Genomic DNA, 27,190 nt, shown 5'->3' with positions numbered 1-27,190 from the left:
TTAAAAAGTAAAGAAGGAAATTATAGACCGATCTCTCTCATAACTACAGATGCAAAAAAAAAGAGAAAAAACTACTGGTGGTGGGAATATAAATTGGCAAACTCTCTGAAGAGAAATTTGGCAATTTCAAAAGTCTTTAAAATATTTTTATTCTTTAATCCATTAATACTACTGCTGTGGGGTTTACTCTAATAAATGTTCCCACAGGTTTACCTCTAGGTAGAACAATCAAATACAAATTCAGTGAGAAACAATGAGATTTTTAAAATGTATTAGATTTTGTTTATGCAATTAAATATATATATTTTTTAAGATTTGATTTATTTGACAGAGAAAGACACAGCAAGAGAGGGAACACGAGCAGGGGGAGTGGGAGAGGGAGAAGCAGGCTTCCCGCGGAGCAGGGAGCCCGATGTGGGGCTCGATGCCAGGACCCTGGGATCAAGACCTGAGCAGAAGGCAGACACTTAACGACTGAGCCACCCAGGTGCCCCTATGCAATTAAATATTAAAAATATTGATATGGGATGCCTGGGTGGCTCATTTGGTTAAGCTCTGATGCTTGGTTTTGGCTGAGAACACGATCTTGGGGTCATGGGATCCAGCCCCGTGCTTGGTCTCTGCGCTTAACACAGTCTGCTTGAGATTCTCTCTCCCTCTCCCTCTTCCTCTCCCCACCACCCCCTGCTCGTGCACTCTAGTGTGCTCTCTCTAAAATAAATAGATAAAAATCTTAAAAAAATATATTGATATAGATTACTGAAATGGGAAATAGCACATTAAGTGGGAAAGGCTACTTAAACATATTCCCTTAAATCCTTGATAAGTATTTTTTTAATACATGCTTGGAAAAAATATGGAGTACAAGGCAAATTTAATGGTGAATGCTTTTCAATGATTGAGTTATGGATGGTAATTTCCCCCCCTTATAACAGTGTTTTCCCACATTGTTTAGTGAACATGCATTATTTTAAATAAAAATATAAAACAGTTCAAATGGGCTTATAGATTTGGATAAATACATTTAATTTTTAATGTTGAAATAATAGTGCCTCTCATGAAATTTAAAATTATTTTGTTTTTTTTATATGAAAAGTTCATTTATAATTAACAGTCATAGGAATGACTAATCCCAGTAACAGAAACCATTACTTCTGTTAACCTTAGATAATTAACTGGTATGTGTGGGGCACACTGCTACTTGTTCTTTAAGTTACAGACGTGTAAAAGGCATTGTTTTAACTGTCTGGTATCAGTAAAGATATAGCTGATCATAGCAATTAAATGCCTAGAGCCGCTTTTGGCAGGTAGGTTCATCTGTGTTCCAGTTCTGATTGATGGGTGGTGGCTGCCTGGAGAGATGAATTAGGACAAATTGTAAGGCTTTTCCTGGATTCAGCTTCAAGTATGCTGATAACTTAATCATATGTACTCTGAGCAAGAGAACAGAACGGTGCAGCACTGTGTGCTATTCTTGACCTAGTTAGGGAATAAAGGTAATCTTATTTTTACAGATGTTCATATCTGGCTGAGATAGATGTGTGCAAGGTACTAAGTGGCATATGAGGTCAAAATAAAGGGTTTGGTAATAGATTACTTCTGGCCCCGATCTCAGTGAAACCTAGCCATTTCATGGATTTTTGTTATAATGGTCTACATTTTTGAGAGAAAATTAGTGGTTTATTGAAGTATGACTTGTAGACTTTAGCCTTAGGGACCAAAATAAATCTAAGTCTGTCTTCATATATGATTCATAATATGCATTATGTATATTCCTGGCATGATAGTTTCCATACATCCAGGTGGTTATGTCCATGAGCAGCTATGACATTGTAGGTGGCAGAAGGTTGGGGAAGGAGGGAGGAGAGTGAGCAGGGAACATGTGCCTCTTCTCTGACTTACTGTTCCGGTATGGCTTGGCAGATCATGGGACACCATGACACCCCTTCATTTCTTTTTTTTTTTTTTTTAAGATTTTATTTATTTGAAAGAAAGAGAGAGCGCACGCACATGACGGGGGGAGGGCCAGAGGGAGAAGCAGACTCCCTGCTGAGCAGGGAGCCCGATGCGGGACTCAATCCTGGGACTCCAGGATCATGACCTGAGCTGAAGGCAGTCGCTTAACCAACTGAGCCACCCAGGCGCCCGACACCCCTTCATTTCTTTGTGCCGTGTACATCTTGCCACATACAAACAATGCCTGAAATGTATTCACTGAAATGAACTTTTCAGACTTTTTGGCATTTAATTCATATTCCAAGAAGTTATATTTTGTTCCTGGCTAGTGAATTTCTAGAACTTTGCAATCACTGAACGGCAGTGACTGTGCTCCAAAAGACTATGTAACTTTTACATTGCTGTTGTACCCTCTGGCGTCCATTTACCCCCCCCCCCCCCGTGTGTGTGTGTGTGTGTGTGTGGTTTGTGTGTATGCGCACATGCGGACACGTATGTTGTATATGAATGTGTAAACTGACTCCTGCACTATTCTACCCCTCTTAGAGTGGAAATGAGCTCTGATGACCATGGCTTATGTCTGGTTTCCCATTCCCTTTTATTTACAAGTAGTATTTTTTCCTCCTTTCTTCTTAGAGGAGCTCTTAATTTTGGTTTTTGTTTTGTTTTTTTGGAGGGGGGCTTGTTTGTTTAATCTTGGTCTATTTGAACTCTTTTCCACTAAAATTTACAGCAAGATAGGTAAATTTTTATGTTGACTGTTTGGAAAAATCTCTATTTTCCATCCCTCTCGATTTTGAATAATCCGTATTTCAGGATTTGAAAAGAGTGACAGTTTAGAAACCAGTGACCTTACTGATTTTTTTTTAAAGATTTTATTTATTCATGAGAGACAGAGGAGGAGAGAGAGAGAGAGAGAGAGAGAGAGAGAGAAGCAGAGGGAGAAGCAGGCGGAGAAGCAGGCTCCCAAGGAGCAGGGAGCCCGATGCGGGACTCGATCCCAGGACCCTGGGATCATGACCTGAGCCGAAGGCAGACGCTTAACCATCTGAGCCACCCAGGCGCCCACCTTACTGATTTTTGAGACTCCTGTACCCTTTTCTACCACATGTTTTTTCAGCCTATATTTGCAACACAACCAGAGACTGAGATTTCACTCCAGTCCAATGCAGCTGTTGTATCTCTAGAACAGCTTTGGCCCTTGAAAGTTTTTTATTGTCATGGCTATAATTCGATTGTTTGGGAGCCATGTAAATAATCCAATACCTCTTGGGCGCCTGGGTGGCTCAGATGGTTATGCGTCTGCCTTCGGCTCAGGTCATGATCCCAGAGTCCTGGGATCGAGTCCCGCATCGGGCTCCTTGCTCCTTGGGAGCCTGCTTCTCCCTCTGCCTCTCTCTCGCTCTCTCTCTCTGTGTCTCTCATGAATAAATAAATAAAATCTTTAAAAAAAAAATAATAATCCAATACCTCTTGAAACCTGAGATGCCTTCAGATACTGACAGAATGCAGTCATGCCTCTGTAAGTCTTTTAAGCATTACTGTTTCCTTCTACTCTTAAAATTCAGTTCTGTCCTCAGGCCCTTTTTCTATTGATCATTATTTAAATATTTCATTCACCCAGAAGTGAAATAGTAGTCCAGGAATTGTCTAGTTCTGATATCTTTTTTCTATTAATTAATGAACCTTGGAATTGAGTTGCTGGTTTGAGGTGTGGGGGAGGGGCAGTTTCCATTCTATTGTTCACTCCTTGAATATAGTGATGATTGCAACCCCTGGGTTTTTCATACTGGCTTCTGTGTTTGTATTCAAGAACTGACTTATATTATTCCTGAGAAAATCTGTCTTGTCAGATTGGGCTCATCATTTCAACCATCCCTTGTGGTTTTATATCCTTGGCACCAAAGCCAGAGTAGGCTAGAGCTGAGGACAGAATTTCTTAGTCTTGCAGTTAGATCTGTATTAATGCTTTAAACCTATTTTTAATCAGTACTTTTCGATAATATGCTTTTTGAAAAAGCATATTTAGAAGCCATTTTTCCTGTTGAATTGTTTTTTTTACATTTAAATGACATTCTCTGAAGGATCTTAGGAAAAGAAAAAAAACCCTTAAGTTTGATTAAATTTTATTAGCCATATGGTGAGTAACAATGAAAGTAAATATAGAGTATTGAGAATACTCTTAACTTCTTGAAATATGAAGTCATATTTGTGTCTTTTAAACTTCATTTCTTTATACTGGTTTTGGGTAGTGTTGTAAACATTACTTATCTTTGAACCTTTTTTAGTGTTCCAAAATACTCTAGTCATAATGATCTTTTATTTATTTTATTTTTTATTTTTTTAAAGATTTTATTTATTTATTTGAGAGAGCAGAGCCAGAGAGAGAGAGTACAGGAGTAGGGGGGCAGGGCAGAGGGAGAGGGAGTAGTAGGCTCCCTGCTGAGCAGGACTCTGGGATCATGACCCCAGCTGAAGACATGCCCAACAGACTGAGCCACCCAGGTGCCCCCATCATAATCTTTTAGTGCTCAAAAGTATGGGCTTTGAAGTAAAACTGCCTGGGTTGAATACCAGCTCTAGTTAAAGTGACCTTGAGAGTAAGTTAATCTTTCGAAGCCTCAGTCTGCTTGTCTCTAAATTGTAAATTAAAATAATGGCTATCTCTTGGACGTATTTTTAGGAGAAAATCAGTAACACCTAGAAATAAATAGTAAGGTCTCAATAAAAGTTGTCTTTTACTAGTACCATTTTTTTAAATATTACAAAATCATTTTGGCTTTTCATAAGATGAAATAATTTTAGCGGTAAGTTTGTGTTTTAAAGTTAGTTGGTGGTATGTTTTAATTGTGACCCACAATGCAAGTTTTAGATTTTTTTTTCTAAGAAAATTACAGACTCTAGGAAAAGTTGAATATTTAAGTATTTTTCCTTTTATTATTACTAATTAGGTCCAACCTACTTCAGTTGATCTGGTTGAACAATTAAAGCCCAAAGTAGGAACTCTGTATTTGTCAAATCCTCTCCTAATAATGGCCATATTTTTATTTCTTTCTCAACCAGATCTTATAAAACTTCAGATTCTGATTGAAATTATATTTCTATCAATGTAGCTAGCTTTAAGGGTTCCTTTAAAAGTCTGTCTTTATAATGACTCATTTCCCTGAAATGCATTTCATTCTCAAGTAAATCTGATGCATAAACCAAGAAGTTATCTGCACATTCAGCTCTTCCTTTTTTTTTTTAGGGAAAGGCCTCTTTAAACCCAGTGTGATAAACATCAGGTCATTTTTTTGTTACATGATCTCCTTAAATATTAAAACTTGTATGTGTTGTTGACCTGCCCTTACCAAAAGTAATGGAGTACATTAAGAATCCAATACTCTGTTATAAAGTAAGGTGTTCTAAGAAAGGTAAACATTTTTTTTAGGAATGTTCAAGCATTAATAGTTGAAAGTGGGTAAAATTAAGGGATGTCAGTTGGCTTGGGCATGTGTTTAGTTATAAATGCTTGCCTAAATCCGCATTAAGCTAAACTCTGAATCTTTTGGGATGAGCAGAAGGGGAGGTGATGGCAGTGAGGGTTAGTGGTCAGTGAGAAGTTACCCACGCGAAGGATGAGAGGGTGTCCCAACCTGCCAGTGTCACGTGGACGAAGGTGTACGGTGGAGAGAACTATGAAAATGAGAATGCTGAAGGGCTTTAAGCAGAAGAGTGACTGAGGTTTCCTTGGAAAGGTATTCTGACAACTCTGTGGTAAGCAGAGTGCTTCTATTAGATACAGTCTAGGTTTGGGGTGTAAGTAGTACAAAGAATCATGAATCATGGAAAATCAACTGCTACGCACCCTGTGGTTTTCCTGAAAGTGCTCTTGCCTGGTTTTAGTTCAGAGAGTTAATTGAGTCCTTCCTGGGATCCCCTAGTTCTGCCTCCCGTAGTGGGTAAACTAACACTTGGTCATCATTTTCTTAGGAATTAGAGGAGTTTGACATTGGTCTAACTTCCTCCCCAGGTTCCTGGTAAAATTGGTCCCTTTGTGAAGAAACTTGACTTCCTCTAACAGGGAAAACGGCCTGAGCTCTTTCCGTAGGAGGCTCTGGGTTACAAATTATATTTTCCTAAGGCCGTTGGATGCTACATTTATCTGTACAGCAAGAATACATTAAGCACCCATTGTGTGTTCTTTGGTGGGTTGGCAGGATGTCAGCTGAATAAAAGTGCCCCTACTTGAAAGGAGCTCAAAGCAAATATTTAGGAGAAGACAGCCTCACTAGGCCCAGAGTGACTGGACTCTTCCCGTAATAGAGATTACAAACTGGGTGTCCTGTCATCTTGCATTCCCAGATTGTGTTTAGATGAAGTTTCGTGAGTGTTTCCTATATGCTAGCTTGGGCCATAAGCACCAAAGAGTGGGAATGCGATTGATTCAGGTCCTGTTCAGTAGAGAAGTCTGGAGAACGTGGAACATCATCTGACAAAAACTAGGTTCTAGATGCTGCATAAGAAGTGACACAAGGCTAGCTTCATGGGTGTGCGACCTGTGCAGTTGCAGAGGGCCATGCACTTAGGAAGGCCCCCTGCTTGGTTAAATAGTATGCTGTCAGCATCTTGAAATTCTTAATTTTTGAACAAAGGGCTCTATGTTTTCATTTTGTGCCAGGCCTTGCAGATTATGTAGTCGGTCCTAAATTTATGACCAACGTTGAGGGAAACTATAGATGAAAAGACCCCAACAGTGGGACGAGGGGGTGGTGGCCCTCTAAAGTCACCAGGCACTTCATAAGGAAACTGTAGGCTTTAAATAGTCAGCACACTCAGATGGCAAGGCTAGTCTTCCAATTGAACCGGTCAGGTAGAATCGTTCTGCTCCCCTTACCTCATGCCTTCTAACCCAGAGAGAACAGCAGAAACCACTTAGAAAGAGGGGGAGAAGATTTGTGTAAAGGGAGAGATGTTTTCATGAACCCTCTTTTCCCAGTTGGTACATATTACCCTGCCACAGATCTTCGCTGGGGAAAGGAAGCTGTCGTACACTCAATTTGGATTTTCTAATCAAATTGAGACAGGTTTATGTCTTAAAATTACTATAGGACTTGTATTTAGAGAACATAAGAGGGGGGGGAAAAAAAAGTAAGAGAAAAACCATAGGGGTGTCTCAGATTTTCATCCAGGGGTGGGGGATAAATTACTACATGGAATAAAAATTAAGAGGAAAGTGAAGGAAGGCAAAATAAACTCACTTTTGAAATTGCATCTTGGAAGTGATAGTGCATTGATCACTTTTTTGAATTTGAAGAATCTAAAAATATCAAATGCTTTTTGACTCATAAATCGTGTTGACTTTTAAGTTTAAAATGATCCTCTGAAATGATCCTAGCTTAAGTTTAATGGTGAAATTGGGCTTTTTGTAAACTATATTTCTTAATCTAATTTGGTAATAGGAAAAGAAATGTTAGATTTATCACTTGCACTTGTGTTTATCTAGTTGTTGGCTTGCTCACAGTGGTCTAAAAATGGAAAAGTCTCGTTCAGTGCAGTTCCTTTTAAAGTGAGGAAATTTATGTAATATTTCTTTAGAAAGCACATTTAACATTTTGGACAATTAGCTTGATTTATTGTAAATTAGTTTTTCCACTGGCAGTGACATAGAGTAATTTTTTTCTGGTGGCAATTCCGCATGACCTGATTTTGGAAAATGTTGCTAGTTTCAGTATATTTCTACTATTTTCCATTTCATGCAAAGACTGTTGTAGGCTATAGAAAATTGCATTTAGTGCCCTGTGGATGTGAAATTAACTTTGATGCTGACGGACTGACACTGAGAGTGGAATGAGGTTACATTCTTACCTGGGACTCTCTGAACTCTATTTTCATGCCCTTCAATAATGAGATAATTTGCATCTTCTTAAATCTTCTAGAGGTTTTTTTGTAGTTTAGTCAAACTTCACAAAATATGAATGTTGTGACTTTTTGACATAAAAATTTCATCAAATATTTTCTTCTTTAGCAAATATCCTTATAAATTCTTGCTCTACAAAACTTGTAGATTTATATTTTGTGACTTAGCTTGATAAGTATTATGTGAAATAGAAGTTCTGTCAAGATAGAGAGAATTTTATTTTTGAACTTTTGCTAGAAGTTATTTTAATTGTTGGTATTTCTGATTTTACTTTAAACTAGAAAAGACTGTACCTAAAACACAGATCCTTGAAGGAGTGAGCACCAAGGGAAAACACTGTATTTGTGTCATTTTTAATTTAAAAGACATTCTCTAAGGAAGAAAATTTGAAAGTAGGCTGAATGGCATGCCAGGCTAGTCAGGGATTGGGGTCACATTCCCCTCGCTTAGCGCCTGACATCATACGTAAGCCATTACTCAAAACAGTTGTGAATACCATTTGGAAAAGTAATCACAAAACCTTCTTATAAATATCTTTCTGTATATTTTTATTTCTTTCTCAATACATTCCTCTGATTTTGTTCTAGGCCCGCAGGAAGGAGGTATTTATCCAGGAACGGTATGGGAGATTTAATTTGAATGACCCATTCTTGGCACTGCAGAGAGACTATGAGGCAGGTGCCGGCGATAAAGAGAAGAAGCCAGTTTGTACCAACCCCCTCTCCATCCTTGAAGCAGTCATGGCCCACTGCAGAAAGATGCAAGAAAGGATGTCCACGCAGCTGGCTGCTGCTGAAAGCAGACAAAAGAAGGTATTTTTCCTATAACACAGTAGGATGGAGAAGCCATCTCCAGGCTTGTTGTTTGTTCTTTGTGTGTGTGTGTGTGACTTTAAACTTTTCTTTCTTTGTTTATTTTAAATTTTATTTTATTATGTTAATTACCATACATTACATCATTAGTTTTTGATGTAGTGTTCCATGATTCATTGTTTGCGTATAACACCCAGTGCTCCATTCAGTACGTGCCCTCTTTAATATCCATCACCGGGCTAACCCATCCCCCCACCCCCCTCCCCTCTAGAACCCTCAGTTTGTTTCTCAGAGTCCAGGGTATTATGCTAAGTGAAGTAAGTCAGTCAGAGAAAGACATGTATCATATGATTTCACTGATATGAGGAATTCTTAATCTCGGGAAACAGACTGAGTGTTGTTGTTCTTAAATCTTGTATTTTCAAGAAGGGTGGGGATAGAGACCTCGAAAGGCAAAATGCTGACAGATTCTGGTGGCCCTTTTCAAATATAATTCAAAAATAACACTAGGCTATAAAGTAAGTATAACAAAGAAATTATGTTTCCTATAAAGTTTACTTTGATGCTTTCTTTAAAATATGCTTTTTTTGGGGGGGGGGGACTTCCCTTTTCTAATGCCATAAGACATGCTTAACTGCTAGGTGGATGATCCAGTATTGCAACCAGGGCGCTGATCAGATGGTGGTGTCCCCAACTTATTTATCCAGCTCCTGTTTCAAATATTTCTTTGCAACTAGACATCACTTCCTTAAATTATGTCTTTGGAAAATGAAATTAGCATGAGGAGAACAGAATGAAATTTGTGTGGTATATGCAATCTCACAACGTGTCATCTTGAAGTCCTGGTTCATCTCAAACTTGCCTCTGGCGTCTGAGGGCTGCGTCTGCTGCAGGCCTCCAGGCTCCTGCTCACATGTGTTTCATTTAAACCAACCTCCCCGCACCTTCTCACCTCCCCCACTAACACACACACGTATTTATTACTGTACTTGAGTACGTGTTTCCAAGAGTCCTAAGTGATAAAAACTGAGTTACTGCCATCAGCCATAAGGAAATAGAAGTTCAAATTTTGTCTTTCTGATAGGCCAGACTCCTGATTCCGTTTATTAGAAGAGAGTGAGGAGGTCAGAGAAGCTAATAATATCTAGTATGATTCAAATGAAAAGTAATCTGTTCTTCCAACGATTATTAAAGCATACATTTCAATGTTTCTTCTATTTGTCCTTTTCAGATAACTTGTTATAGTTCACATGTAACACCTGGTTGACGATGAACCTGAATGCAGTGTACTGTAAATATTTATGATACTGTCATTTAGCGTGTGTGTTTTTGTCCCTGTAATTATATCCTGGTATTGACATATGTGTGCCCACATTCTGGTATAGGTGTTGAATGAAAGCAAACCTCTTCTTCAGTATGCCACATGGTAGAACACTAAAACGCTGGGTAAAATAGCGTACAAGACGAGAAGGCCTTCCATGGATGCAAGGCCAAATCAAACAGTTTTACTCTGGACTTTGCAAACCCTTTAGAGAGCCCTGCAGAGCAACCACTGAGGTCTCTGGAGATTTTCAGAAATCCCCAGGAACCGCATAAGCAAGAGCCAGTATATTGCAGCTGATGTCACACTGAAGCTCATTTGTGTTTCTTGGATGAGACACGTTTCAATTATGTTCTTCACATGTCAAATGAGCTATTTCATAATAAAGTATTTCTGCTGGGTTTTAGGCTGCGTTATCAAAAATCAAGAAAATATTTTGTTTTCATTGTAATTTGCATTTAACGTATAAAAATGCATGCTTTCCTAAATTTTACTTCAGTTTTGCATTTTATCTGTCATTTCTCTCGTAGGAGAAAAAGGAAGGAACTCATTTCAAGTTGAATCAAAGATTTTATTATCTAGCTGATTTTTTTTTTTTTAATCAACTTACATCCTGTTTGTTTCTGAATGACTGGGTCACTTCCAACCTGGCTGCGAGTGAAAGGAAATTGTTTCTGTCCTGTGGGTCCTGAGAGGCTAATACAGAATGAGCCAGTGATCTGTCTCCCACGTATAACGGGGATACAGGAGTCCTTTATGGCCAAATTCATTGGCCTGTGTAGTCTCAGTGAAAAGTTGCTCTGATAGGCAGTGCTGCTCTTTGTCCATAAAGAATATTCTCTTCTGGTAGATTGTGGCATGTGAGAAGTTAGATTTTGTACTCTTATCCTGAATCTTTACTTATAAAGAAAATATCATATCAGCTGATAAGAGCAGAAACACCAAAGTCATCTTTTTAGCAAAAAATTACCTGTCACCTTTAGTCCTGAAAGTAAATATTTTAACCAAACATGTTCATTTCTCTTGCATATAGAATAAATTGAAGCTTTAGAAATCTAAAATCAGAAAGACAAAAAATCCATTATTTTAAATGAGTCCAGTTCTTTTAAATTACTGCCAGAGCAGAAGTCAGGGAAAGCAAAGGTCCCATTATCTACAATTCAAGTATGTATTATCTGACACTGGACCTAGCTCTTTGGTAATTCTAAGACATTTGGCCTGAACACTGCTCTGGTTGGCCTTTCAAGGCGGGAGAAGAGGCTCCATGCTCATTCAAGCATTGATTCCTGCTGAGTCTACTAATAGGAGGGTTAACTGGTAATTTGTGTGCCAGGAAAATTTGGGCAGGAGTCAATTTGGCAGATGGACTAAGCCTGTAAAGCCACTTTGAATAAGCTAATGAGTAATCATCATGGGGGAACTTTGCCTCCAGTAATCTACTTTCTGTTTAGAGCCAGTAACCTAGGGTGGAATGATATTTGGGTTTTTTATTATTTATCATGCACATCATATGTTAATGGAATTTCTGTTCTAATTTATTTTCAGTCCTTTATTCATACTTATAAAGTATAATTTCTAGCCCTGAAATAGGAAAGACCTTTTAATTTGAACAGAGCCTTTAAAAGTCAGAAGCCAAAATAATAACTAGGAAATTCGGAGGGGAGCAAATTTTTTTTTTTTTTAACCAGTGAAAAAACTGTCATTCTGTGTATTAGCTATAGCTTCTTCTACGTGACAGCTTTGTATAATGAGGTAAGTTGAAAGGCACTAGATGTGCTGGCAGGATTCTTAGTTGTGAGCTAGTGAGCCAGTATTCATGGAGTTAAGCAGGAAAGTATTTTGGTTGGCTTACAGCATGGTAGAGCATGGCTGGGAAAGCTAGGGTACCAGGTCTCAGTCAGCCAGCATCACTGACAGATGATCCCTGTCAATCCTAGTCTGCAGTAGGTAAGACTTCTGCTGATGAGAGGTGAGTACTGTAGCTTGCTGACGCCAAACAGCATGACTACCATCATGCTCTAGGTCTTGAGTGGTGCCTCCCCTGGCCCTGCTTTTTGCATCACTTATTTCCAAGGTGAAGCCTAAGAGCAGGTGCATTTGGTTGGCCAAGCTTAGGCCCCATACCCTCTCTCTGGCTATCAGGAAGATCAGGAAAGCAGATATTGGGCATATTTAGCTTCTACAGGGGAGAATCATAAGGTGGAGAGTTCTCCTAACATAAGAAGGAGTTTCAGGTGCTAGACAACCAAAGAAATGACAAATGGGTCAGAAAAGAACAATCAAATTATTTGTTTTAATTTATTTCATATGCCGTTTTCTTCCTATGATGAATAATTGTACTTGGTTCTGCCATTTGTATTCAGCACTCTCTACTTCATTGTATAATATCATTATATCAATATATATCATTATATATGCTTTGTAACATAGAAATACAATTTAAAGTTGCTTTCTAGACTTTCAAGAATAACATGATAATCATCTAAAATAATATTTTTTAGAAAGAGTATTTAGGACATCTGGTACAAAAATGGTTGTTTTTTAGCTCATTCATGAATCTTTTTTTGTATAATTCATTTTGACTCCCCAAGAGCGTTGCAGTGATTATTAAGAGGAGAACTGGAAACTGTGGCTCTGAGCAGAGATTTAGAAGAGAGGGTAGTTCACTTGATCCATGTGTTGCCCTCCCTCTCTTGAAACTCTAGATGAAGAGGAAGGGTCAGATGAGAACTGCAGGGCATGATGCTAGCTATAGCCCCTATAAAGAAAAAAATATTTTAATGTATCTCATTGTTAGATATTTGTTGACCAGGATTGGGCAGATGGGTGGAGGTGACCAGGTGGAGAAGGGAACAGGATGCACTGAGTATTGAATAATTTGGGGGAGCAGTGAGGAATATAGTTAAATGTCATAGAAGTATTTTATGGTTATGACAGACATGCACTCTGCTTTCTCATTTTACAATTGACCCATAATTGCTTTTCTCTCTGTTTTCCACTTTGAATTAGAACTAATTGCCTTTGCATTGCTGCTCTGCTCCCACCTACATAGTTTTCCCTTTCATTCTGTAGAAACAGTTGTTTGGTGCTTCTTCATTCATGGTTTCCAGTCTGGGTGCTATTCTTGGAGCAACCACCCACTTTCTCACTACCAATGAAGCTGTCTTAGTTCTTCTAAGCTCTTCCACACAGTCCACTGCTTTTTGCAAAAGGGTTTGGTGATACTGCTCATGCAGAATCCCCCCTCAGGGAATTTGGCCACTACTTGAAAATGGTTGTGAGTAGATACAAACTGGACAATAATATAAGAGAGTCAACCAGAACTCCATAATCTGTGTATATAGGAGGCAACGATTCCTTTATAATTGTAGTAATAGGTGGTTGAGTTGGGGGCTGTCTCTACCCGACTCATTAGGGCTACAGCCCCTAGGTCCCTGCTCAAAGCTGTCCCAGATTGAGCCAGGGAGAGCCCTTTTAAGCTGACTCCTTTTGATATATTTCCATCATTCTTCGAGTACTTCCTTATTTTCTTGCAGCAATCTATTCCCAGCTCATCTCATCTTTTTCCTATTCTAACCCCTGGAATTAGCTATTACTCCCAAGACCACTAATTTCCCTTTTAATGGAAAGCGGTGTTTAGAAACAAATCTAGAGCAAGGAAATTATGTATACTTAACCATAATCAAGTATATTTTTATAAACACACATACTTTGTTTATATGTTTCTCTATTATCAAACCGTGAATTCATACTGATATTGACACCTCTGATTTTAAACCAAAGCCATAGAGTATGTTCTTGTCCTTTCTCTATTTAAAACTAACGTCTTCAATAGTGAGAAACCTGGCTCCCATTATACTTCAATTTATTTACTCATTTACTCGAGCCTAGAACACACAGAGTAGTTTCAGAGTTGCTAATCCATAGCTTGATAGAAAGCAAATACACAAACCTGGGATTCACTATGTTTACAGCTCTTTAAGGATACATTTACATGAAGTAAAAGTATTCATCTTAAGTATACAAATTGATGAGTTTTAAAAATGCATATACTTGTGGAATCTGTACCTCTTATAAGGTAGAAAATATTTCCATCACCAGAGAAAATTTCCTGGAATACTTTCCCCGTAAGTTCCTTCCCCAATCCCAGTAACCACTGAACAGTCTTCTGAGTATTTTCATCATGAGTTGGTCTTATCTGTATACCAGAACTTCAGGTAAATGATGACTGTAGTTAAATATTAAGCCTTAAATGCAGGAACTGTTAAGTCTCTCAATTTTTTTAAAATTTTTTAATACTTAAGTATAGTTGACATACAATGTTATATTAGTTTCAAGTGTTCAACATTGTGATTGGACAGTTCTATACATGATGCAGTGCTCACCATGGTAAGTGTAGCTACTGTCTGTCACCGTCAGTATTATTACAGTATTATTGACTGTGATCCCTCTGCTGTCCTTCTCATTTCTGTGACCTAGTTAACTGGAAGTGTGTACCTCTTAATCCCCTTCACCTATTTCACCCATCCTTCCACCACCTCCACCTCAGGTAACCATCAATTTGTTCTTTGTATTTATGCATTTGTTTCTGTTTTTTGTTTCTTCATTTATTCATTCATTCATTTTTTTTTTTAAAAATCCCACATGTAAGTGAAATCATATGGTATACATGGAAGGATCTAGAGGGTATTACGCTAAGTGAAATAAGTTAGGTGGAGAAAGATCAACTTTATTTTTCTTTATCAAAATTGTTTTGCCTATTTTCATACAAATTTGAAATCAGTTGGTTTTTCCAAAAGTTTGCAGGGATTGAAATTTTATTGAATCTGTAGACTAATTTGTTGAGAATGGATATGAATAAGATTGAGTCTTACAACTCATTATCATAGCATATTTGTCCATTTTTTAGTTTTTGATCATTTCTTTTAACAATGTTTTATTGTTTTCAGTGTAGTGGTCTTAAATGCCTTTTGCTGGGTCTACTAAGTATTTTATGTGTTTGATGCTATTGTTTTTCCAAATATTTATTGCTAATATACAGGTACTGAAATTATTTTTGTATGTTGACATTGTATCCTGTGATCTTGCTAAACTTATTAGTTTTAGCAGTTGTTTTGTATATTACATATGGTTTTGTAGGTAAACATATCATCTGTGAATAGAACCCATCTTACTGCTTCCTTTCTAAGTTGCCTGCCCGCCTGCCTTGTCCTCCCCACACACACACCCCGCGCCCATCATTGCACTGACAAGAACCTCCAGAAGATTCTAGTGACAGCAGCGAGAGAAGACTTCCGTGCTTTCTCCTTTTCTCAGGGAGGAAAGAGTATGTTTCACCATTACGTATGATGTTAGCTGTGCTTCTTTATAGATGCCCTTTTTGTCACTGAGGTTTTATTCCATGTTGAGAGGGTTTTTTTTTTTTTATCATGAATGGGTTTTGCATTTTGTAGAATGGTTTATCTGCATCTATTGGTGTGGTGATGGTTTTCCTCTTGAGTCTTTTAAGGTGATGAATTATACTTACTTTCAAATACTGAAACAACTTGTGCCCTTTATTAATCTTTTTAATATACTGCTGGATTTAGTTTGCCTCTATTTTGCTAGGAAGTTTGCATCTGTATTCATGAGTGATCATTTTTTCTGTAAATTAAGAAAAATACTTGATAGTTTTGATTTGGAAGGTAATTCTGGGATCATAAAGTGAGTTAGAACATTTCCTTTTCTATTTTCTGAAAGGGTATATATAAGTTTGGCACTATTTCTTTAATGTTTAGTAGACATCACAGGTAAAGCCATATGAGCTAAAAATTTGCTTCGGGGGCAAGTTTTTATTTGTAGATTCAATTTCCTTAAAATATGTAAGGCAATTCCAGTTTTCTTTTTCTTTTCTTTTTTTTTAAAGATTGTATTTATGTATTTGACAGAGAGAGAGGGAGAGCACAAGAAAGGGGATTGGCAGAGGGAGAGGGAAAAGCAGGCTCCCCACTGAGCAGGGAAACCCTCCCCCTTTCCTGATGGGGCAGGGCTCCAACCTGGGACCCTGGGATCGTGACCTGAGCCGAAGGCAGACACTTAACTGACTGAGCCATCCAGGTACCCCTATTCCAATTTTCAATGCCATTTTATATCCTAAAAGTTGCATGTTTCAGAGGAATTTGATTTGTTGAATTTATTGACACAAAGTTATAAATATTCCCTCTTTTATTCCTATTATTTATGATTTGTGTTTTCTATGTTAGTCTGTTTTTTTCTAAATGTTTAACAGTCTTACTGATCTTTTAGATGAAAAACGTTTGGCTTTGTTAATTTCTCTAGTATTTGTCTCCTATTTCATTGATTTATTACCTTTGTTATTTCTTTCCTTTACTTTGCCTAACTTTTGAGCTTCTTAAGGTGAAACTTAGACGACTGATTTGAGACAACTCTTCTAATATATGCAATTAAAGATAGAAATTTCTCTCTGTCCTCTGCTTTAGATGTTTTAAATTCTCTTCTTTCACTGCATCCCACAGATTTTCATATGTTGCATTTTTATTTTCATAAATGTAGTCGAAATTCCTTTGTGATTCCTTCTTAGAAGTATGTTGTCTTATTTTTGAATTTTGGGTATTCTTACTGTGATTTATATATAATTTAATTCTGTTGTCAGAGAAGATATTCTGTAAGATTTTAGTCTTCTGAGTCTTCTGTAAATTGTTGGTGGTTTTTAATAGCTCAGCAAGTGCATCTAAAAGACTGTATCTTCTATAGTCTTGGGATATTCTGTTCCAAATAGAGATAATAATTCAACCATCATTTATATTGTAGTTTCTGTGTTTATAATGTCTCTTTTTTTTCCTTTGGCTGCTTTCAAGATTATTTCTTATCCTTGTTTTTAGCAGTTTTAGTATGATGTACTTAGGTATGGATTTTTTTGTAATATATATATTTATTCTACTTTAGGATTGCCGAGCTTCCTAGATTTTTTTTTTTTACCAAATTTGTGAATTTTTTGGCCATTTTTTTAAAATACATTTTTCTTCCCCATTCTCTCTCCATTTTGAACTCCAGTTATGTAGACTTTACACCACTTTATATTGTCCTACATGTCCCTGAGGTGCTATTCACTTTTTTCAATCATTTTTTAAATATTCCTTAAATTGGATACTTTATTTTATTCTTTTTTCAAATTCACTGTCCTTTCTCTTCTACTCTCTCAAATCTGCTATTAAGCCTATTCAGTGAGGGTTTTTTTTGTTTTTCATTTTAGATTAATACTTTTTAGTTCTAGAGTTTCCATTTGGTTCTTTTTTTTTCTAGTTTCCGTTTCTATGTCAAGATCCTCCTTTGTTCAGCCATTGTGATGATATTTTCTTTGAAAATGGCTGCTTTAAGTCCCCAGTCTGCTAATTACAATACAGATCATCTTGGGTCCCGTTTCTTGAGTCAAAATATTTCTCTTGACAGTGAATCACTTTAAAAAAAAATACTTTGCATGTCTACTAACTTTTTTTTATATATATCAGATATCATGAATAATATGATGCAGACATTCACGATTCTGTTATCTTCTCAGGAGTGTATTTTGTTCTAGTAAGCACTTAACTTGGTTATATTCAGACTCCAAACTGTCTCCTTGTAGCTGGCAATAGCTGAAATATTTGCTTGGTTCTCTCAGCCATTCAGCAACCGCCTCTGTCATTCAAGGTGGTGTCTCCCCCGTGAATGTGTAATTCAAGCATCAACCCAGGGTTCTGGTGGCAGCCCTAGTCCCATTTTTGACTCCTTGAGCCTGTATAGGGAGTACTTTGGGCTTGAGCTCCTGCTGCCAGTGCTGCCAGGATGGGGAATTGCCCTCACTTGAAAAGCTATACAAGGGCAAGTCGCATCCAGTTCTGTTGGCTCCTCTAAATGGAGGGTGTACTCCTCTCCTATCTTACCACTTACTACTCTCCAAAGCCTTCAAATAGTTATTTTTTCAAAAATTTTTTTCAAAAAAAAAAAAAAAAGTATTTTTTCTAGGAGTTGTAATTATTAAATGTGAAGAAATAGTCTAATAAAAGTTATTTCACCATTATTGGCAGTGAAACTTTCTCTGGTGTACTTTGTTTTAGGGTGGAATGTTCTGTATATATGTATGAAGTCCATCTGGTCCAATGTGTCGTTCAAAGCTCATGTTTCTTTGTTGATCTTCTGCTTAGATGATCTGTCTGTTGCTGAGAGTGGACTGTTGAGGTCTCCTACTATTAAAGTATTATTATCAATATGATTCTTTATTTTGGTTAACAGTTGACTTACGTAGTTGGCTGCTCCCGTGTTGGAGGCGTAGATATTTACAATTGTTAGATCTTCTTATTGGATAGGCCCTTTAAGTATGATATAGTGTCTCTCTGCATCTCTTACTACAGTCTTTAGCTTAAAATCTAATTTGTCTGATATGAGAATTGCTGCCCCAGCTTTCTTTTGAGGTCCGTTGGCACGAAAAATGGTTCTCCATCCCCTCGCTTTCAGTCTGGATGTATCTTTAGGTTCAGAATGAGTCTCTCGCAGACAGCATATGGATGGCTCCTGTCTTTTTTATCCAATCTGCAACCCTTTGCCATTTCTTGGGAGCATTTAGGCCATTCATGTTGTGACTATGAAAGATACGATTTTAGTGCCATCATGTTGCCTGCGAAGTTCCTGTTTCTATAGATTGTTGCTGTAAATTTCTGGTCTGTATTACTCTGGGGTCTTTCTTCTTTTATAGAATCCCCCTTAATATTTCTTGCAGGGCTGGCTTGGTGGCCACATATTCTTTGAGTTTCTGCCAGTTCTGGAAGCTCCTTGTCTCCATCCATTCTCAATGACAGCCTTTCTGGATAAAGTATCCTTGGCCGCATGTTCTTCTCATTTAGTACCCTGAATATGTCTTGCCAGGCCTTTCTGGCTTGCCAGGTCTTTGTGGACAGATCTGACGTTATTCTGATGTTCCTCCCTCTGTACATAAGAAATCTCTTCCCCCTAGCTGCTTTCAGGTTTGCTTCCTTGGTTCTAAGATTTGCAAGTTTTACTATTATATGTCGGGGCATTGGTCTGTTCTCATTGATCTTGGGAGGGGTCTTCTCTGCCTCTTGGACACAAATGCTTGTTTCCCTCCACAGATTAGGGTAGTTCTCAGCTATAGTTTGCTCAAATATGTCTTCTAGTCCTCTCTCTCTCTCTCTCTTCCCCCCCACCTCAGGGATCCCAGTAATTCTGACATTGGAACGTTTCATGGCATCCTTAATCTCTCTCAGTGTGATCTCTTGGGCCTTCAGGTGTTTATCCCAGGACTCCTCGGCTTCCTTCTTTTCTGTCATCTTATCTTCTAGCTCACGAATTAGTTCTGCCTCATTTTACCCTGGCTGTCAGGGTATCCCATTTAGACTGCATCTCAATCATAGCATATTTTAGTTCGGCCTGATTAGATCTCATGTCTGCCCTTAGAGATTCTATATTGTCGCTAATATTTTTCTCAAGCCTAGATATCGACTTTATAATTGTTACTCTGAAGTCTATCTCTGACATCTTGCTTATATCCTCATCCATTGGTCTGTGGCAGAGGCCACAGACTCTGATTCTTTTCTTTGTTGGGGGTCTCAGATGTACTTTATAATTGTATTATAACTGCTATCTAACTTATTAAAAATCCATTTACATATTAAATATGGTCAATTCTATAGATCATAGTTTGCTTATAAATGTATTGTCAGAGGAAAAACACTGCAAAAGTGACATACTTTTAAATAGCACAAATAGTTATTATGAATTGAAAACAATTTTTTTTTAATGCCAGGCACAATGATACATGCTTTATATGCATTGCCTCATTTCATCTTATAAAGTAATAAGAATTATTGCTCTATTGTGCAGATAAGGGAACCAAATAGAACTGAACTTTAGAGAGAATTTACCAAGGTCACACAGCTAAGAACTTTGGGATCAGACCTTGGTACTACATCTCTTGCTCTTGGAAGCACAAAGATTTTGTCTCTGGGCCAGAATGGCCATGGAATTTTTTTGAATATAAAAAAATATTTTTAAGTATGGAATATAAACCGATTGGAAAGAGCTGGTACAGAGGGGGATGTTTATTATTTATAAAGAGCAGTGTCATAAGTGATGGAGCAAGTCTCAGGTGAAAGGAGAGTGTGAAGTTAATTGTTGAAGAAAGTCTGACCTTGAACATACGGAAATCTTTCTCCCTTAGAGTGAAGGAAGGGAAGTAGAGATTGGTGTGGTTATTTAAAAAAATACGCTTAAGGGAGGAGACAGGATGTAGAGGGAGTCAATTTTCTCGATAAAAGAGCCTATTAGGGTAGACTGAGAGTTAGTTGAGTGGTCATTGGGTGATGTTTTGGGGAGAGAGTGGCAGAAGTTTAAATATTCCCTGAAGTGTAAATGGTAGAGAAGGCTAAACAAAGGCAGAGTGATTAATGACTGGCACTCAGAACTTAATGGAGTCTGGAGCCTTGTGTTTGTAGGTACATTGGTTAAATGTGGCTTACTTTGTGCTCCACTATCTGGTAAAGATTTAAAAAGACGTGTGTTCATCTGAGATAGGACTTATAAGGTCAGAGTGATGGAAGAACAAAGACGCAAAAGAATTATGGGTGCTTTTATAGTAGTACAGTTTTTTGTATAAATATGTGAGATTTGTTGTGTTGATCTCCTGTTAGAAGTCTTTCTTCAATTTGATTCTCAGGTGTGAGACCTAAGTTATCATTTCAAAAATAAAGTGTGATGACCCCTGGTGAAGAAATACTGTGGGCAAGATGTATGATGTGGTGAGAAAAGCTTGAGACAAGTGGAACCCAGAGTTCCATGTATGCTGACACTGATTCACTAGATGACATCAGAGAGATCACTCATTTGGCATCTAGTTAGTTGTGTAAAATGAAGATAGCCCTTAAAGTTCTCCAAAACATCTTTTTTTTTTTTTCCGGCTTCCAAGGTAAATTATGGAACTCATTTTTAAAATAAGCTGAAAATTGACCTAGTTTCACTTTTTCCAACATTGCTATAAGAATTTGGGGCAGCGGTGAATACAACATTTAAAATTTTCTTAGTAGTTCTAACTTTGTGTATGCCTTCTACAGAAACTTATTTGATGCATTTAGAAGTCAAATTTTCTGTGAGGCTTCTAGATGAATAAAATATGCATATAAATATAGTATATGAGAGCATTGTTGTTCCCCACATCTCACCTAATCTATTTCTGAAGTCACCCCTAAAATTGCATATAGTAGAATAGAGTGTATGTGTATAAACAGTTGTCAGTAATTATTCTTGGGGAATTATCCGTATTCCTGATCACTTATTTATAGGACCCATGCAATACCATTCAACTTTTTCAAGGCAGGAAGCATCCTAAGAGTAAATGAATAATATCTCTGACTCTAATGAGCCATTCTCTCCTTTTGGTTCCATGACTGACTGTGAAAGTAATGGATTTTCTCAGCAGGGTGAGGAACAGGAGCACATTCTCACAACTGATGGATCATGTGAGCATCTCCTTCGTCTCTGACGACTAAAAACTGACTTAAATAATTACTGGATCTCATGAGAGTATATTTATATTTAACATCTGGGGTGGTGGTCATTGGGGGGAGTCCTTTCTGTGTCTTCATCAGGTAGATCTACTTTAACCTTCATGAATCATAAGGCCCTTGTATGGACTACCAGAGGAATGCTTCTCTAGTTGGGAGGGTGAGGCATGTGGACCTAGCTGACTGCTGCAGCCCAGCTTGGGGAGTTGTCCTTCATGAGCACCTCATAGCAGGCAGTAGGTGCTCCTCTGGAAAGAAGTGGGAAACCTGTATAAACGTGTGACAGTAGTGCATTTTGGAGGCTGTAAGGCCTGTGTACCCAGAAAGGCCATCAGTGTGCAGAAGTTGGTTGTTTCTTTGAACTATGTTAATTTCATTCATCCGGTCAACAATTAAACACCACTGTGTTCTTGGGAACAGCAGCAAAGATCTAGTCCCTGCCCTCAGGGAGTCACATTCCAGTAGGGGCAGGTAGGTGCTAAGCAAAGGGTGACGAGTACAGCGGTGGGGAGGGACCACTGTTTCTGGCAGGGCAGTGAGAAGGAGGCCTCACGGTGAAGGGGACAGTTGAGCAGAGGCCTGGAGGAACTGAAGAAGTCAGACTTCTGTGCTTTGGGTGCTTTTGTGCATATTCGAAAACCCCACCTGGAAATATAGAGGTTTTTTAAAAAGCTCCTCTACATTGATCAACTAGAAAAATGTTTCTTTGGAAAGCATGAATCCCAGCAGCCTGTGGCTTGGTGAGCAGACAGATACCCCTCTTTACGGGCAGATGAAGCCCCATGCCTGGGCAGACACTGGGTGAGTAGACAGGGCTGGATTGGGGCTCCCACTCACCGCCCCAGCTGGTCATCCTTGTGTGGTGCACGAACTTCTAAGCCCAGGAGCCCTGCATGAAGGTGTGTGGTGGAATTGTGGGCAGAGAGAAGAGGAAAGCCAAAGACCCTGAGGCAGGACAGTGTGCAGGAACCAGGGAGGCCAATGTAGTGGGAGCTCAGTGAGAAGTAGGATTGGAGGAGATGAGGTTGGACTTCGGGTTCACTGATACTTATCATAATTCTAGTAAAATATTTCTTTAGTTCTTACAGTTTTCAAAGAACGTTCCGATACGTTTTTGTATGATTTCTACAACCCGTGATAAGAAGCTTGAAGTTAAAAAAAAGTTAAGCAACACAATTAGCAAATGTAGAAACTTAGAATTTAACTGAAGTCCTCTGTTTTCACTTTTCTTTATACTGTACTTCAAAGATTCATTAATAACCTTAAGGCACTAAACCTTTAAAAAAAAAAAAAACAAAACACCAGTTTCCTTACAGAGTTCTATTTTTACAAAACCGAATTTCCTGAAGTCTGTGTTGTGATCTGAAGTATCAGGTTACTGTTCTTTTTCTGTAGTTTTAATAGATTTTTAAAAATTCTCTGTTGCTGTGACTTCGATGGTTTTCATTAAACCATTTACATCTGTTTTCTCATTTAATGAGTATCTAAAATATTATCTTTCATATCACAACACATTTTAGAAACGTGGCCCTTCAGCTAACCCAAATCACATAGCTGTTACACAACTAATAAAAATCTCACAAGAAGCACTTCTTTGGCTGAAAAGGTTCTCCGCGTGTTACTCAGGGCTGTCCTGTGAATTTCTTTCAGCTGGAGACGGAGAAGCTTCAGCTGCAAGCCCTTGAGCAGGAGCACAAGCAGCTGGAGGCCCGCTTGGAGGAAGAGCGCGGCAAGAACAAGCATGTGGTCCTGATGCTGGTCAAGGAGTGCAAACAGCTCTCGGGCAAAGTCCTAGAGGAGGCCCAAAAGCTAGAAGACGTGATGGCCAAACTGGAGGAGGAAAAGAAAAAGACGAGTGCATTAGAAGAGGAGCTCTCCACTGAGAAACGAAGGAGCACCGAAATGGAAGCTCAGATGGAGAAACAACTCTCTGAGTTTGACACCGAACGGGAACAGCTCCGTGCTAAACTGCACCGAGAAGAAGCGCACACCACTGACCTCAAAGAGGAGATAGACAAGATGAAGAAGATGATTGAGCAACTGAAAAGGGGAAATGACAGCAAACCAAGCCTCTCTCTCCCCCGAAAGACGAAAGATAGGCGTTTGGTCTCCATATCTGTGGGAACAGAAGGACCCGTGACAAGGTCTGTTGCTTGCCAGACAGACCTGCCGATCGAGAGCACTGACCACGTGAAGAAGTTGCCTTTGACCGTGCCTGTGAAGCCTCCCACAGGGAGCCCCCTAGTTTCTGCAAACACAAAAGGAAATGTGTGCACCAGTGCCGCACTGGGCAGACCAGGTACCGACAGGCAGGCTTCCCATGGTGACTTGATTGGCTCCTCTCTGCCTCCTGTCCCACCTCCAAGTGCAAACAGAATTGAGGAGAACGGACCAAGCACTGGCTCGCCAAGTAGCACCACCCCACTTCCCAACAGCACTGCCCTTCCCACCATGCAAACGCCAGGCATAGCTCCCCAGAGCTACTCACAAGCACCACCTACGCACAGTTTACACTCACCGTGTGCCAATGCAGCTTTGCATCCAGGTCTAAACCCACGAATCCAAGCAGCTAGATTTCGATTTCAGGGCAATGCTAATGACCCAGACCAAAATGGAAATACTACCCAAAGTCCTCCATCGAGAGATGTCTCTCCGACAAGTCGTGACAACCTAGTGGCCAAACAACTAGCTCGGAATACTGTGACCCAAGCACTGTCAAGATTTACGAGCCCTCAAGCAGGAGCACCCCCAAGGCCTGGGGTGCCCCCTACGGGGGATGTTGGCACCTGCCCTCCGGTCAGTCGGACCAGTTTAAAGACTCCCGGTGTAGCACGAGTTGACAGAGGAAACCCTCCTCCTATCCCTCCAAAAAAGCCAGGGCTCTCCCAAACTCCTTCTCCACCACACCCCCAACTCAAGGTTATTATGGATAGCAGCAGGGCCTCCAACGCAGGGGCCAAAGGTGATAACAAAACTATGGCTTCACCTCCTTCCAGTTTGCCACAAGGGAACAGGGTAATAAATGAGGAGAATCTCCCTAAATCATCTTCCCCTCAGCTGCCACCAAAACCATCCATAGATTTAACTGTGGCACCGGCAGGCTGTGCCGTTTCAGCCCTGGCCACGTCTCAGGTGGGTGCCTGGCCTGCTGAAACCCCTGGACTGAACCAACCTGCATGTTCAGAAAGTTCCCTTGTCATTCCCACCACCATTGCCTTTTGCTCTTCCATAAACCCTGTTAGTGCCTCATCCTGTAGAACAGGTGCCTCAGACAGCCTCCTGGTAACAGCATCAGGTAAAGGGATTGAAATATTATACCCTTTTTTAAGAATGTGGCCTGTTTCCTCACTTGCCTTAATTTCCTTCACATTGCCTTGAAACTTTTTTTTACATTTGATACGTTTTTGTTTTTGTTTTCTTTTCCTCTTTCCTCTCTCTCTCTCTCTCTCTTTTTTTTTTTTTTTTGTATTTTTCTTTAAAGGCTCCAGGGTATGGTGATTCATCTTGCTATATGAATTGTGCTCTCTTGTTGCTAAGTGCTTTCTTCTTTTAAAATAACCTGAAAGTAGTGGATTGGAGCTCATGGAGACCATTAATTTAGAGACACTAAAGCATTTCCATGGGAAGAAAGATTGTTCCTTCTTTTTAAATATTTATCTCAAAAGGTTTCATATATTAGGGGGTCGTCAACAGACAATCTGTGTTCAATTCTATCCCTTTGGAGATAATGTTAAAGTCGTTCAAGTGGTTATTAACACTATAGTCTACCTCGGATTATCAAATTGATTAGATTTGCTCTGTAATTGATTTGTTCTAGGTTTTAATAGTGGTTTGGTATTCTTTTTAACCTCAAAAATAGAGTACGTGTATTTTAATTCCTTGTTCTAAGTTTAGTTTATTTCAGAAGCTATTTATTCTGTTCCGAGCTGTTGTCTTCCAACACTTGAGCACAGATGGATAGCATCACATGTAGGCTATAGTAGAGAAGGTTTTCACTGCAGATGTGGTTTATGAAGCAGAGAACTCTTAAAGGAGTTGATAAAGAACTGGATTTTTCCCTTTTGTTCTACAGTGCTAGAGAAAGCATTGCTTTTTATTGACATGACTGGATTAGTTCTTCACTGAGTAAATGTGGCACTAAAATAATGTTAGTGTCAAAGTTCTGCTGAAATTTGACAGAAGTCTCTCTTACCATGGGATCTTAATGGCTACCAGAGACCATTGGTTCTAATGGGAGGGAACTTTAAGAATTAAGTGAAGTTTTGAGTAGTGTTATATTTAAAACTCAGGGTGTGGGGAGTGAGAATGAGAAAAATAGGTAGCACTGTTCTTGCTAATTGTCAGGTAATGAGAGCAATATGCCAGGACTTACTTATCTAATTATAAGCTGTCTCCTGGAAATTATGCTCATTGAGAGGCTGCTATTCATATTTTGGTGCATAATTGGGAATTTGGAAACAGCATGGACTTTGATGTCAGTCAGATCTGTGCTGGAATCTAGGCTCTGCAATTTATGGCTGTGTCTTTTCGTGATTTTTCTTGGACTGAGCAAATTTTTTCATTCTTAATATGGAGTTTATGCTACTCATGGGGTAGGGTGGCTATTAGGATTAACTATCCTAACGTTCAAAGAGCTTGGTATTGCACTTAGAGCAGCATGAGTGATGAATAAACAGAGGTGATATCCTTGCTTCATTGATATTGTTGCTTAAAACATTTGCTTTAGCATTGACCTCGCTATTATTACTTTGTGATGTCTTTACAGGCATTCAGCATTCCATATTTTTTATTCGAAATGATATTACTGAGCTGGACAGCATGTCTCATGGCCTAAAATGATGGTAGCTGTTTTTCAGAACTAAATCCATGCTCAAAGGAGGAACTTTTGCTACCGTTCAGGAGAATCAGAAAATGTACTGTAAGGTCTTAAGTCAGTCTCAAGCACAGGTTACAAAACTGTTGGGAGCCGTGGCGATGCTGTTGACATGAATGTGCAAGCTAGAAAATGGAAAAACACTTCCTGGGATATGTAAATTTTGTCAGTTTCTGAAAACTACAAAGCCATCTTTGCTTTGGACTTTGATGCTTTGCCAATTATTGCCTCAGTCGTTGCTATGCTCCAAGGTTCAGCTTCAGTGTCTCGGTTTCGGTGGAAAAGTTTTAAAATCAGCATCCATAACCGAAGAACATTTTGTCAGCAGGATCTTAAACTTGAAAGACAAGAGATTTCCTAGTCTATTATATATTTGCCAGACTGACCTAGCTAGGATAGATTGGAATTTTGGATAAAGGAGCTATAATCCTTCTGAAAAATGCCCTTTGCTTGTATCTAGAGAGCAAAAGAGGATAAACAGTGGGACCCAAGAAGTAGCCGCCACTGAAGACAGGTGAAACTCGTTCCTCGTTTTCTCTTCTCTGATTTTGCAGTTTGGCCAAAATCATCTGGCAATTCCCAGATTACCCTTGGTGGGATGATAAGTTTCTAAGTCACTTGGTTACAGGGAGGAGGAGTCATTCAGGAAGCTTTTCCTGAGCATCTAGTCTGGGGAATAAAAAGTTATTACAATTACGTAGGAGGGGTGATTAAATCAACCATGGCTGTAGGCCAGCCTAACTTTTCCAAATGAGATACAGGATTTCAACTGCTTTT

The 27,190-nt window shown here is 38.9% G+C and overlaps 1 protein-coding gene across 6 annotated transcripts in view; it reads left to right on the top strand.

Annotated features, from left to right (window-relative positions):
• CTTNBP2 (cortactin binding protein 2) overlaps window positions 1-27,190 on the top strand; it is a 148,533-nt gene that overhangs the window by 52,539 nt on the left and 68,804 nt on the right. For 2 of the 6 annotated variants that reach the window (XM_025873334.2, XM_073899112.1), the window contains exons 3-4: window positions 8,443-8,667; window positions 23,191-24,835. In XM_025873334.2, the coding sequence (XP_025729119.1) occupies window positions 8,443-8,667; window positions 23,191-24,835 (1,870 nt within the window). Of the gene's footprint in view, window positions 1-8,442; window positions 8,668-23,190; window positions 24,836-26,883; window positions 26,928-27,190 lie in introns of those variants that run through there. The other 4 variants (XM_073899111.1, XM_073899116.1, XM_073899113.1 and 1 more) reach the window with 4 other exon arrangements.

This window comes from Callorhinus ursinus, unplaced genomic scaffold, assembly GCF_003265705.2.
Source record: "Callorhinus ursinus isolate GAN/ISIS: 27379988/994484 unplaced genomic scaffold, GSC_fseal_2.0 scaffold12, whole genome shotgun sequence".
Lineage (NCBI taxonomy): Eukaryota > Metazoa > Chordata > Mammalia > Carnivora > Otariidae > Callorhinus > Callorhinus ursinus.
The sequence above is the reverse complement of the archived record's forward strand: the minus strand, read 5'-3'. Positions and strand labels throughout refer to the sequence as shown.